Below are 14,494 nucleotides of genomic sequence, written 5' to 3' on the forward strand. Positions count from 1 at the left end.
TCTTTTCTTTAGTAATAGTAATAGTTATACATCCCTTTAATTAATAACTGTATTTATAATAACTAACATCTCTTTAACTAATAACTGTATTTATAATAACTACATGTTACAGTAACTGTGCTCCTTTTCAACTAAACTATTAATTTCATTGGAATGAAGTGGAGCACTAGTTCTTATCTATTTTTTTTTTTACCAGTTTAAATGCTTGCCTTTTGAATTTAGGCTATAATTTAGTATTATTTTTGAACTGATGATATCACTGTATAGAATACTTTTGAATTCATGCTATCACATATTGTTTTGAACTTATGCTATCCCATATTGTGTAAACTCTATTTGAACTTGTGCTACCACATATTGTGTAAACTCTATTTGAACTTATGCTATCCCATATTGTGTAAACTCTATTTGAACTTATGCTATCACATATTGTGTAAACTCTATTAGAACTTATGCTATCCCATATTGTGTAAACTCTATTTGAACTTATGCTATCCCATATTGTGTAAACTCTATTTGAACTTATGCTATCCCATATTGTGCAGACTATTTCACTCTTATAAATTGTGTTGACTGACTCCAATTTGAATGTGTGTTTGTGTTGCAATGTTTCAGTGTGTTTGTTGAGAGCAGGCTGGGCAACACCAAAACTAGTCAAGACTTCATGAAGCAGCTGATGGATGAATGCAAGAATCACTATGAATCCTTTTTCAGCATGGTGCAGATTATTCGATCTGTTTTGTCAGTTATGCATAAGACAGAAGAAGACTTAGAGTCATTGGATGCAGTCCTTAGAGACTCAGTAATCCGACAGGTCCATGCTAAGGTTTGCACTGCAGTAGTAATTTTTCTCATGTTTTGGCTTGATTTTAAATAGCAATTCAGACCCAATCTTGCTTTTTTCCAAAAACACCCACGTCAGAACCTTTAATGAAAACCTTAAAGGGAAACTCCGATAGTTTTTCAAATTTTAGTTATTGACATATTTAAATTCTGCGTAAAAAGTTGTAATAGTAAACATTATATCATTTTTTATTTAAATGCTCGGAAAATTTTATATTTGATAAATTAGAAAGAAAATTCTCCGCGCCCCCCAAAAAACGGGGTTCTGCGAGATGTTTTTAGTTTTTAAAAACGTGACGTCACAAGGGTGCTGGCTAAATATAGATCTAGACCTATATAACCGATAAACTCTCTAGTCTAGATCTAGACCTATCGACTCACATTTATTGTTACACTTCACAGCTAGATCTAGTCTCCACGTTGATTTACAATCGGTCTTTGTTTATAAATAATATTCTAGATATAAACCTCTATTTCTACTTGAAGAAAATTAAATATTGTTCTTCAGCTTGTTGCAGTAGTTCCAATCAAAAAGATAAAATCAGCAAGTATGCTGATACAGAAATTAGTGTCTCTTTTCATTTGTTTCCAAGAGATGAAGTTTTAAAGGGAAAATGGGGAAAATTTATTCGCCTGAAGAGCAAATATTTTACAAAGACATTAGCTAATTCCTGTTTATGCTCAAACCATTTTGATAGAAGCTGTTTCAGCAACTTCATTGCTGTGGAAATGGGATTTGAAAAAAATTGAAGTTAATACCAGGTGCAGTACCAACAATACATTGGATTTCCAGGCCAAAGAATTCAATTAATGATACTACTGAGACATTTAAAAAAACTGAAGTTCACAAATATAATTGAATCAGATTTGTGAGCTAGAAATTTACTACGAATACTAGATCTACTATTAAATTTCTTATTTAATAAGTAGATCTATCGTCTACGAAACTCAATTCCAACTTTTTAACTTTTGACCTTGGGGGTGTGTTTCGCTGGCTGAGCCAGTGTCAAGCTCTCTCATCACTTTTTCCATGTCAACCATTGTTAGGTCAAAACGGCACACAAAAATCATAATTTTCTTATGGTCAAACATAGTCATAATTTATACACCATTAGAAATTTCTTTTATAAAGTATTTTAATGATGTACTAACGAAAATTTTTTTTTATCAAAGATAATTTTTTTTTCGCCTCCCTATCTATAGGATTTGAGTGCACACTCGTGACGTCACACAGAAATTCAGTGAAAATCTGACTGTTTTGGATGCGCAGAAAAATTATGTCACAAAAACATCAATTACTAAGTTATTCTTGCAAATAAAAAAAAAAGAATAATATATTCATTATCTATAAATCAAAACACATATTATATCAAAAATTGTCAAAACCATCGGAGTTTCCCTTTAAATTTATCCTTGAAGAGAAACTGTGAGATTTGTAATTTTTTTTTGCCTACATGTGCATGATAAACTGTCAGACTAGTACACATGGACAAAGAAATATAACCATTAATATTAATTGATACCACTGTCCTTCAATAAATATTAATAGTTATATTTCTTTGTCCATGTGTACTAGTCTGACAGTTTATCAGGCACATGTAGGCACATGTAAACATTGTAACCACTGCTTGAGTCATAAGGGATGAAATAAAAATAAGATTTAAATAGAAAATGAAATACTTGTGAGTGTGTTTACAAAAATGGACCAAATACAACAACAACAACTAATGATAGGAGACTAATACATTCATTCTAACTGTCCACAAGTATAGTAAATGAAAGGATAAAGACACTGCTGTTTTACATATAAATTCTCATGTATACATTTTGTAGAAAACATATTGTTTGCTTCTTAGATTCCACAGCTAGAACTCTTCTTAAGTAAGCACCTAAACTATAGAAATATTTAAATTCCAAGCCCCAATTAAGACAACAAGAATTATATTAATCCATTTACAAATAATTAGAATATACAATAATAGCAGTGGGCATGGTGGTTTAGCGTCAAACGCTTGGCATTCCCAACTAATGTTAGGTATCCATTAGAGATGTTTGTACTCAATAGTCCCCTAAAAATCCTGAAAATCAAAATCCCAATCTTCACCAAGATTTGAGCTCAGTTTGGAAGCCAAGGGCTTTACCGCTCAGCCACATGGCCTCCATTGATACAAAAAATTAAAACCAAATATTTTCAGTTTATTGTGTTTTTTTTTATTTTTGTTTTTTCATTTTTTATTTGAAATATGTGAAAAGAGCATTTCAAGTGACACTACTACTGAATGAGTGCTTACAACTTTTAAAGAAAATCATGTGACATACAGGTTTTAATATGATAAGATTAGAATGCTTTCATCTAAAGCATTGATATGTGTTATTACATTTTCTTTTCTCTGTACATAGGCAAGTGATCGCCTTGCAGAAATAGAACATTACAGAGAATTGCTACTGACTAAAATTGATGAAGCTAAAAGTCACACCACAAAGTTGTCTGCTTATTGTGTCAAAGAGAAGTGGTAAATTGTTTGTGTTTGTTTTACATTTACTTGAGAAGTAAAGGAAACCTAGTTTAGACCAAGGAGCTAGAGTTTGAAACTAGTTGAAAGCTTGGAATTGTTACTAGAAATTTGAAAACTTTCCTTGTTCACTATCTTGTCTTCTCTAACATTACAACAATTTCAAATTATTGAATAGATATTTACCTTGAGATAATAGTAAGCTCATTCTGCTTATAAAACAAATCCCTGGCCTCAACAACAACGTCCTATTGTGTTCATTGCTTAAATGTGCAAATCACATTTCCTTTGGACATTTTTGTTTTAAAAAAAAGGGTGAGAGAAAACTTTTGTGTTTTTAAGCTTCTTAAACTGCTTAAAACAAAATGGTCATAGAAAGTGGTGTTGTTGTTTTTTTATTTAGAATGTTTGTTTTTTTTAAACTATTGGTTACTAAAGATAGAAAATGAAACATGACTAAACTGAATAGAAAACTAAATAAATTATGCTCATAAATAAATACAGTGCATTGTTGTTTTTTATGTAGCTTGAAAAAGAGTCAGCACCACATGTCAATGATATCAAGTGTCAGTAGCCGGTTCAGGAGAGACAAAAATGTCAAAACCCAAATGGCCCTTCACGATGAAAACATACACAATTTTGAAAGGTACAATTTCTATATATAGGGGTAAGATAATGAAAACATACATCAAAAGTTCCCCATCTTTCTGTCAGACCTAAGCTGTGGGAATTACACCTTTTTCTATTTTCCTTCCCAAACAAGATCACTTAGTTAAATAGTCAAGATAAAATAGTTGTGCAATGCCACTGCAAAGAAGCATTAAACCCCAATATTGCTGCAGTACACTTCTTTTTCTAGCCAATTTTTTTCTGCTGAGCTGTGGGCTCTTTTGCAGACTGCCAAGGAAAAAAAGTGTGCTGTTCTTTTCAGTTGTTCAGCACTGCCCTACAGGGTGTTGGTTATGTTGGGCTGAAGTGGTAGTAGGGTCTGACTAAGGTGGATTAGGAAGGGGCATTCAAAGAGAAAATGGTTTACAGTTTCATAAAGGTAGGCACAGTGTCTACAAAGGGGTAGGTTTGTGGGATTTATTTTGTTAAAATGGCTGCAGTACATACAAATTTTTAAAAATTATTAAATATTTAAATGAAGTTAGAAAATTGTGAAATTGAAATACCAAAATAAATTTTCCAGGAGAAAACTTCAAGACCATTGTGTTTCATTAAAGTCGATACTGAGTGATCATTGCCTGCCTAAGTTAGAACTCATACATAAAAATTGTATGCAGATTGGAGAGTAAGTAGTCTACAATAGTAACAAAATCATTAGGACTTGTTAGAGTTTGTTACATTTACAGGAGCAAAATTTTTCTAGTTTATATATCTGGTGACCATTTTCTTCTATATTTCACAGTGCCTTAATTAAATGTTTCAATCGTGTGCAGAAGATTGAAAAAAATTTAATAAGTGTTCTTAACTGCCAGAAACTGTTGAGTGATAAACTTATTAAGGTTTGTACATTTTTGTTTGGAAATATATACTCCTGGTCAGTTTAATAGGATTTGTTGACTGAAAAGTTCAATGACTCTTTTTAAAACATTGATCATACTGACTATTTGTTTGTGACTCATATGCTCTGGTCTTGACCATAGATTTTCAGATCGAGATTACTAGAAAAACATGCAAAAAAAAAAATAAAGATACTTTTTAAAAACAAAGCTTATCAAAGAAAAAAAACTAATTACTGCCATTTAGCTGATGATGGCAGAGTTTAGCTCCCTTTCTGCTTTATAAAATAAAATGAATTCATTAGGACTAAGGTGATTAAAACCCTATATGCATCCATATCTCTCATTAAGTAGCAATTATTCCCCTTATTTCAATATCAAACAAAATAATTAATCACCAATAATTAATGAACGAATTGGTTAATTTTTTTTATTGATTCATGTCTTGTCAGTTGATTGATTCATATCTTGTCAGCTAATTGATTCATGTCTTGTCAGTTGATTGATTCATGTCTTGTCAGTTAATTGATTCAGTTGATTGATTCATGTCTTGTCAGTTGATTCATGTCCCGTCAGTTGATTGATTCATGTCCTGTCAGTTGATTGATTTATGTCTTGTCATTTGATTGATTCATGTCTTGTCAGTTGATTGATTCATGTCCTGTCAGCTGATTGATTCATGTCTTGTCAGCTGATTGATTCATGTCTTATCAGTTGATTGATTCATGTCTTGTCATTTGATTGATTCATGTCTTGTCAGTTGATTGATTCATGTCTTGTCATTTACAATGAATAATTGTGAAAAGTTTCAACTTGAGCTGAGAATGGAAAGTGAGAGAAAAAACATGTTTTTTATCTGACAGACAGACAGTGTGATTCGATATAAGCTTTGTACAAATTCTGACTCTAATAATAATGTCAAATTTAAAACCAAAAAATATTTTGAAGTGTTCTGGTAGCCCGACCTACACATTGCATTGTGTCAAATATGCAAACTGTTAAGGTATTTACAGTAACAGTAGATTATATTAGCAATGAGATGATGCAACTCTGATGACCTGACTTAAGGTTGTGACTAACTGTAAGGTGAAGTCACATTTGGTTTGATGAGTTACTCATGACGTGTATGTCTCATTCAGTGCTTTATAAACCTCTTTGTGATCTTTCAGTTGAGGTCGTCAACTGTGGAGCGTCTCAAGGTGAGGGACACTGGTTACTGGTCAGTTTTGGAGAACTCACGGCTTATGACCCCTATTCCAGAAGCCTGTAGTCAGGAGACAGCATCAAGCAGCAACAGTGATTTGATAATACACGACAGTAGACAGTCATTCCATGAAGAGTAAGTCATTTCTAGTGAAGGTTACTTTGTATGGAAAATAAGATAAAAACAAGAATTATTTTTCAGCTCTTCTAGAAACTTTCAACTTCAAAATTCTTTCGTACATTAAAATAAATCTTAGCTATCAGCCCTACCAGCCCTTTGTCCCTATATCTGTCTTCTATGCCTGAGTTGCTGAGGGACAGGTTCCCCTTTTCCAACTATTTTCATAGCTATAGATTGAGATTTTTGTGCGCTCAGTCTAAAGCAACTAAAATATTGATAAGCTTTAGGCTTATCACAAAACTAGGTCTACTCTATACATGCATGATTTATGTTTTATTGTGAGTTTCTTAAATAAAATTATTAACAATTCAATAACAATTCAATGTAACCACATGGGGGCAGACATTTGCAATGGCTAAACTTGTGGTTCAATTATGATAGGTTTGTGATTTTTAGATTCTGGTGAACATTTTTCATGAAATAGTTAAGTACTGGAAAATAGGTAAAGTGGCATAGCACCTTTTTTGGAAAATATCTAAAAATCAGTATAGCAGTCTGGTGGAGTTAAACAATCTTTTTATAGGCTTTATTTTTCATTTATATTTTTGTTTTTTTTTCATTTATTTGGCCACCATTGTAAAAAGCTCCATTTGTTATTGTACCGTGGCTCTGTTACATTATGGTCTTCATAAAAAATTGTAAAAATGCACTATTGAAAATCTTTTTTTTTTTTTTTTTTTTTTTTTTTTTTTTTTTAAAGTATACACATTTAATGTAACATATTTATAATTCATTTTATGAATTCAGTTTCACTCTCATGTTTGTCATGCTTGAAATATGTGCAAAGGTTCCTCTGAAAACATATTTATTGGTATTTTATGTATGCAAAGTTTATCTTATTTATATTTGACATAAGTATAAACCAGATTCCAGTCATTTTGGTTTCATTTTAAAAGTTTTCACCCAAAAGTCTCCCAAAGTCTTGCCGTTTTGAAGTATGCACCTATGTACATGCTTTTCACTATTTGTTTTATAGTCTAGATTATTAACAACTGTGAATGTGATTTAGGTGTGAGTTTATGTGTTATGTAATGTGTAAGTGAAAGTGTTTTGGGTGTGAATTTATGTCATGTGTGAGTATGACTGACTTTCAAGTTCTAAAACACTATCTCCCTTTGCTACATTTTATAATTCAGGCCACTATTTCCTTGGACTAAATGAATTAAAAACAAAATGTTTCTATTAAGTTATAAATCTTTGCAAAGCAAATAAATGAGCACAATTACTTTGCATAATTTATTAACTTTATTCTTCTACATGTATTATTTATTATAACCTGATGTTTCTAATGAAAATGTTTTGTTTCTTCAGTGTGAACTCATTGTCTAAACAAAGTATGGCACTAGAAGAGAAACTTAAAGACTTAACAAAGGAGCTACAGTTAAATTCAATAATAATACAAAGGTAATTGAGTTTATTCCAGTCCCCATAGAGTTCTGTTCTTCCCCTGAACATTTAGTTGTTTTTGCCTACTATCCACATTACCCAGTGGTTCTATTTTGTGCAGTAAAGCCTGCTTACTTATAACATTATTTATTTTTTTATTTAAAAATTTCTTCTGGTGTTGCAAGGAATGAACTAACTAAAGCACCATATAAGAGTATTAAGAGACAAATGACTACTTTTTGGTGGTTAATTGGTCCAGTATTGTTCCTTGGTCCCTAACCAGGTCCCTAATCAGGCCACTTAGAGGAGGTTGAAGACTGAATTTATGAGGAATTCTTTCATTTGTGACCGTCATATTTTTTGAGGAGACTGCTATTATAGATTTTTTTCTTGACATGCCCCCTTAAATATGGAACATCAAGGCAGAATTTTGGTACTGGGCTAGCTGGTCTCTGTTGAATCTCCATTCCAAAGCTTAAGTGACTGAGAGCATTTTCACATGCCCTGTTTCAATAGCAATGAGGTAACCCAGTGGGGGCCAGTTGCGCTCTGTTTTATTCACAATAATATCAAGTCTTACAATAATTGATTACCAACTATGGCTGGTTCTAGGTGTAATATCAGTAATTTGTGTTTTCAGCAACATTGGATTTAGTATTTCCTGGTGACATTATCTAATTAACATCTCCTTACTTGCTTGATTCCTGTTGATTTTGCTTCAATGACTCTCAAAGTTCATGTTCTTGTTTTCCTTGTGACTACAAAATTAATTTCTTAACATTTACTTTTTGTATCAGTTGCTTCTTATGTCACACGAGATATTGCACTCATCTTCAAACTCAAAGACAATAAAATCTTAATTCTGCATGCAACCATTGTCCCCTTTCAAACTGACCTGTCATCAGATTTATTTGTAAATGTTTTCTCTTAACCATTCCAACTACTTTTTGGTTTCAACCCAAACTCACTTGCTATGCAATATTTTAGATCTGCAATTGCATTCCAATTCAGTAAAAAAAAAATTAAAAATTTGAAATCTGAAAGTCTCTTGAGCTATTGGTGTACATTGAAATCAAATATAACATTTGTTGAAATTGGTTTTTACATCCACTAGCGTCATTGAAGCCCTTTGCTTGTTGAGATTTAAAAAACCCTGATGACACATAGCTGGTGTTTAGTTATAAGCTAGTACTTTGTAAAAATATTTGGCCTTTAGTTGTTTTCTTTTTAAAAATCTTTAAGTTACAATTAAATTTTTAAATTCTTTATTTTAGTCTTGATGATGGAAGTTTATTGAGCCGAGGATGTGTAACAGAAACTGACATGTACCGGTCTGATCTAGATGGAAACACATGAAGAGAAAATTGCTGGAACTGTTTTTAGTGTTAACCATTAAATCAACTATTCCATTCATTGGCTGTTACTATCCCAGCAACAGTGGTCAACCTCCTACTGACATGTCAAGTCTATATGCTGCAGTCGAGCCACAGTCAGTCTTGGGTGCTGGAAAGTCCAGGATTACACTTGGAAAGTTTACAAGTGTTTGTGTTTCTGTGTGTTAAGTCGCTGTTCTAAATATGTTTCAGGGCAAATAAAATATGAATGTAATCAGATTTTTTTTTAGAGATTACTTTCAGTAGTCATTGAACATCATTCAAATCATTCTAAATGTAATAGTTTTGCGCTGGCCATTTGGTTTGTTATGTAGGGCCATCTATAAGAAAAGAAGAGCCTTACCAATTTATCTGCAATTACATTGACTAAGTTATCATACAAAAAATGTTGTTTAATTCTTTAAGTCTCATGTTTAAATCTATGTAATTGTTGAAAATCTTACGGAATGTCATTTTATTTAATTGCAAGCCTTGATGCATAGAGAAATAAATCAAAAGTTATTCTAAACCTGTGGTACATATTAAATTCATTCTGAGAAGAGCATAGAATGCAGAGTAGAATGGTCATGGAGAATTGGTCTGGAATGAGCAGAGGAGTGTTTCATATTATTGAGCATAGATACTGAAAATGTGAATTCCACCCTATGAATACATTTCACAGTGTAAGTTGCATTGATAATCTCACTACATTTGAAGCCTAGGTCATAAGGTACAGCAGTTGAAGTCATTGAAGCATATTTAAATAACATTACAATAAAAACCTACACTAAAAATCAGAGCTTAATATCAAGAGTAAGCAATCATTTCTATTTTAGTTTTTGTTTTTTGGTCATTTTTCACCATTCTTTTTAAAATACTAAAATGAATAGCATTCCTGTTCTGACTTGTTGGTTTTCATTGGCCATTTGTAGTTCTTTGTGAAATTTACAATTTAGAACAGAGCCATCATTTTAGAATAATTATTTTTTTTTTGTTTTCATTTTCAATACTTGATAAAATAGTAACTATTTAATGATAAACATAATCTGAAATAAAAATATAAAAAAAAAGAAAAACAATGTTCCTTCGAAGTATTAGAAACATTCTGACAATAAAAATTGTCAGATGGCAAAACCGAATGTACAAGAAATTCTGGGTATAATAATTAAAGAAGGATTAATAAGGTAATGTAAAAGGTTACAATTTTCCAGTATTTGATACTTAGTACTTTTTAACAAGAGAAAAATCCAAGAGGTGTCAATGTATATGCTTTTGAAGAATGTAATCATATCAGTGTTTTTGTAAATCAACTAACTTTACATTAGATTTACAGACCCAGTCTTTAAGTAAAAATTGACACTGGAAGGTAAGAAAGTTACTTTTCAATTAATATTTTAAATCAAAATCAGAATGTTGAGACTGGCTCAACTTAAACATTACTGAGATGTAAACAAACTAAAGCAGTACAGACAATAAATCATCTAGAATAATATTTCACACAAACTTCGTTTGTTCATACAGTGGTAGTGTTGGTACTGCAATGGTATTCATATAGCTTATTAGATATATATTAAGAACAATATTACTGTTATTATTTTTATTAAAGTCTATATATCCAGCACATTTCAACATTTTGTTTTATACATTTTTGGGGGGAAATTTAAAAAAAAAATTACTTTTGTAATACACATCTTTCATGCATAGCATACTAAGTGTGCTATGATCCAATCTTTTTTGCAGAAATGTGGACACACAGCTAACACAACATGGCTCAAGTTGGGATTCGAACTCTCACCCACTTAATCCTAAAAAACTAAATATTTTTAATAAGAGAAGTAAGTAAAATTAAAATCACCCTTTCAGACCATGTCGTCTGTAGAGTAGGTCTAGAAAAAAAAAAGTTTCTTATGAAAGGCTAATAAAGAAATATTTCAAATAGAAGGAGAAAGAAACTCATGAGTATGTCCTTGTTTCAAAGTAAATTAGAAAACATCTTTTTTTATCAAGAGTAAATAGTGTGGCAACAATACATGTTTGATACAGTCTAGCAATAGCCTAAAACATGTCAGGATAGTTGAGCAAATGTTACAATGTAGATCAAGATTCTTTTTTTGCGCTCACTGTGTATCTAAGGAAATGTTCTATGAAATTTTGAATATGGTGACATACATATTTATGTTCGTTTCATGCACATAAGACCTTACTTTTGAAAATTTGTAATTGTTTTGTTCTCTTCTAAAATCTTTTAAAAAAAAAGAAACTTTACAACTACTAGATGCTTTATTTCTATGAATTAGTAGAGATGAAAATGTTTTTACAAAGCTTATATCAACTCACTCTGTCTGTTAAAAAGTTTGTACACATTATTTCTCTGGCACCCAATCTTTGATCAAGATGAAATCGTGCACATTTATTTCTTTTACTTGACTACTCAAGAATCGATTTGAAAAATTAGCCAATTAGTTAACTATTGGTAATTAATTATTTTGTTTGGTATCTTGAACAAGGGAAAGAAATTGTAATTGTCTAATTGTGAATTAGTTTTTCTTATAATTTGTGGAAAGAAAAGTTTGAAACAAGCAATCTCATCTCTGCCTCTGGGGCATAGGCCACAAACTAGTTTCCTCCAGGCATCTTGGTTCTGGGCGAGTCTCTTCAACTGTCCCTGCGTCTTGCCCATCTGCTTAGCATCCTGCTTTCAAATTGCAGCGCCATATATTCCTGGGCCATCCTTCTTCCTCTTTCCTTGAGGGTTCCAAGTTAGGGCTTGCCTTGTTATGTTGGATGTGGTTTGCAAAGGGTGTGACCTATCCAGCTCTTGCTTCTCTGAAGGATAACTACTTTAATGGGTGGCTGCTTTGTTCTTTGCCACAGTTCCGCATTCAAGATCTTGTCTGGCCAGTGGATCATAAGAATGCAATAGATATATAAAAAACACTTTGCTGGCACAGTCACTCTCCTTTTTTCTTTGTAATAAATGCATCTAAAAATTCAAAAAGAGATCTAAACAAAAGCAATTGGTAAAAATATTTGTAATGGTTAATTGTTGTTTTTCTAGATCTATTTCAAATTTAATTAAATGACTGATCTAAACTAATTGATACAATTACACTTCATATAAGCTTTGGTTTTTTTTTTAAATATTGTTTATGTTTTTTCTTTTTTTTTTTTTTTTTACTTACTTTCAAAATATTATAAGTGTTTATAACGGTGTTAAATATTTGGGCATGTTACTATGTTTTTGTGTACAAAGATGTTCTTCGAAAGAAAAAGGATTTATAATCTTTATCTTTGTTAAGGATTCTTTAGTAAAGATGAGAAAACTTATCATAAGTATGTCTCAATAAGCAAGAAATAAAACAATTGTCATTGGAATTTAGAATTTTAGGGTTCAAAAAAAATTTGTTGTTCAATATCCACAGAAAAAAATAATTAATATAAAGCTAATTTCATGTGCAAGCCACCAATACAAGAGAGTTCTTAGTTGAAAGTTAATTGCTTATTCTCTGTATCCTACGTTCAACATTGTTCTCACCTTAACCTATTGAGTCACCCATATCAAATTGGCTCAAATCAAAGTAATTAATTTTGTTCACTGGAAACAAAAAATTGCTTTATTGAAGTGATATTTCCAATCCTGCTCTGTGCTGTCTAGTCTTTTATAGTACTTTCTGTTATATAGAAAACATTTTTCCAAAGTCGAGACAAATTTGATGTTAGATTAAATTTCCTCTTATTTTGGTATTATAGTAGCATTTCTTTTGAAAAGCATTTTTGTTTAAAAGTGACCCCTAAGTATGTTATTATTCAGAAGATTACTTGGTTAAATTGTGTGAAATCATTTGGGTCAAGACTTCCTTTATTGGAAGAATGCTTTAGGAATAGTTAATTATATCAATCATTAGAGTCAAGGGAATTTTTTTTTTAATTGAAATCTTCAAGAAGTAAAAGTTTATTCTCATGTATGACAAGAAATGTCCAACTAAAGATGGTTTAGAGCATTAGAAGATTGTTCTGAAAATCTTATGTACAAGTGACAACAGGTCTGTCAACTACCAATCAATCAATCTATCAGATACCTTGTTTCTATATCAGGGGATCTACCTGTCTGTCAGGGCCCTTCTTTCAAGTACTTTATCTGTCTTTCAGGTGCACCACCTCATCAACAGTACCGGTTCCTTTCCTGCATGTCTAGCATGTGCCTTGCCTGTTTATCAGCTGCCCTACCTGTGTATTAGCTGCTCTAACAGATACTATGTTTCTGAGGTGCCTTACATTTGCATCAAGTCTATCTTTCTAATAGTTATGTTACAATTATCAGCTGCCCTACCTGTCTATCAGCTGCCCTACTTGTCAGTCAGATGCCCTACCTGTCTGTCATGTGACATACCTGTCTGACAGCTTCCCTACTTGTCTGTCAGATGCCCTACCTGTCATGTCACCTACCTGTCTGACAGCTTCCCTACCTGTCTGTCAGATGCCCTTCTTTTCTTTCAGGTGTACAACTCTCAAGTATCATGTCTTCAACTTAAAAAAAAAATTCTGGTTAAAATACACTTAAGTACATAGTTATGGAACTTACAATGTTATGAAACTCAATGATGACCTTTAGCAATAGCTAATAGTTTTAACTAGCTTAAACCCATGGCTACAATATCGCACTGATGTCCCATCTGGTTGTGTAGTGGACTTTTAATGTTCACCAGTTGATGTTTACTTTAATATTTAGAACATATTGTATGAACTTTACTGTACACAAGGCAAGACAAAATGGCTGCAACAAGGTCATTGAACAATAGCAGAACTTTAGAATTAACCTGCACAACTTTTTGTAACATTTAAGAGGCTAAAGAAATGTGTGCTGTGTAAATAATGTAAAGATGTTATATGCAAGCTTTACAGTCAGTGATTACATTGTATTTTGTTGCTTCTAGGCCAATTTTTGATTGAGGTATTTTATCCATTAGGTTAGATTCCAGGGATATTCTTAATGCAGTGTTCATGGGATGATTAATATATATCATATATTTGTATGCATTACTTTCTAATTAATATTATTCACATTAGTTTTTGTTTTATTGTGTCACTGTTTTCAAAGTTGTTAATAAATATCAACATAAAATATGTAGCTGGGTTTTTTTTTCCTTCTCTCTAGTTCAGGTAGTCTGATACTTTTGGATGAAGAGTTTCCCCCCATTAGTTCCTTCAGTTCTTGTTAGTAGATATGCTTACATTTATATAGAGGTTAAAGATGATTGATTGGTCTTCTGTCCTTGTTGTAGCGGCCCACATCAGATGGTCTGACAAGGCGTGGAAGCACGACCATGTCCAGACTTTGGATTGGTCACACCTACATCACGCACTCCTTTGTGCTGAAGAGAGAGGAGCCTCCACTTTGTGAGTACTGTGACTCGTGGAACATATCCTCATTGATTGTCCCAGATACCAGGATATTAGGGGGACATTTTTTAGAGCGCACAACTTAAAAAC

The 14,494-nt window shown here is 32.1% G+C and overlaps 1 protein-coding gene across 3 annotated transcripts in view; it reads left to right on the top strand.

Moving 5' to 3' along the window:
* LOC106052993 (serine/threonine-protein kinase TBK1-like) overlaps positions 1-14,130 on the top strand; it is a 79,543-nt gene extending 65,413 nt beyond the window's left edge. For all 3 annotated transcript variants that reach the window (XM_013208469.2, XM_013208468.2, XM_056025301.1), the window contains exons 13-20: positions 616-826; positions 3,244-3,356; positions 3,883-4,002; positions 4,549-4,650; positions 4,768-4,864; positions 6,031-6,200; positions 7,557-7,649; positions 8,906-14,130. In XM_013208469.2, coding sequence (XP_013063923.2) covers positions 616-826; positions 3,244-3,356; positions 3,883-4,002; positions 4,549-4,650; positions 4,768-4,864; positions 6,031-6,200; positions 7,557-7,649; positions 8,906-8,987 — 988 coding nt within the window. In that variant the 3' untranslated portion in view covers positions 8,988-14,130. The remainder of the gene's footprint in view (positions 1-615; positions 827-3,243; positions 3,357-3,882; positions 4,003-4,548; positions 4,651-4,767; positions 4,865-6,030; positions 6,201-7,556; positions 7,650-8,905) is intronic.
* Positions 14,131-14,494: the final 364 nt, after the last annotated feature.

Source organism: Biomphalaria glabrata, chromosome 4 (genome assembly GCF_947242115.1).
Source record: "Biomphalaria glabrata chromosome 4, xgBioGlab47.1, whole genome shotgun sequence".
NCBI classification, from domain to species: domain Eukaryota; kingdom Metazoa; phylum Mollusca; class Gastropoda; family Planorbidae; genus Biomphalaria; species Biomphalaria glabrata.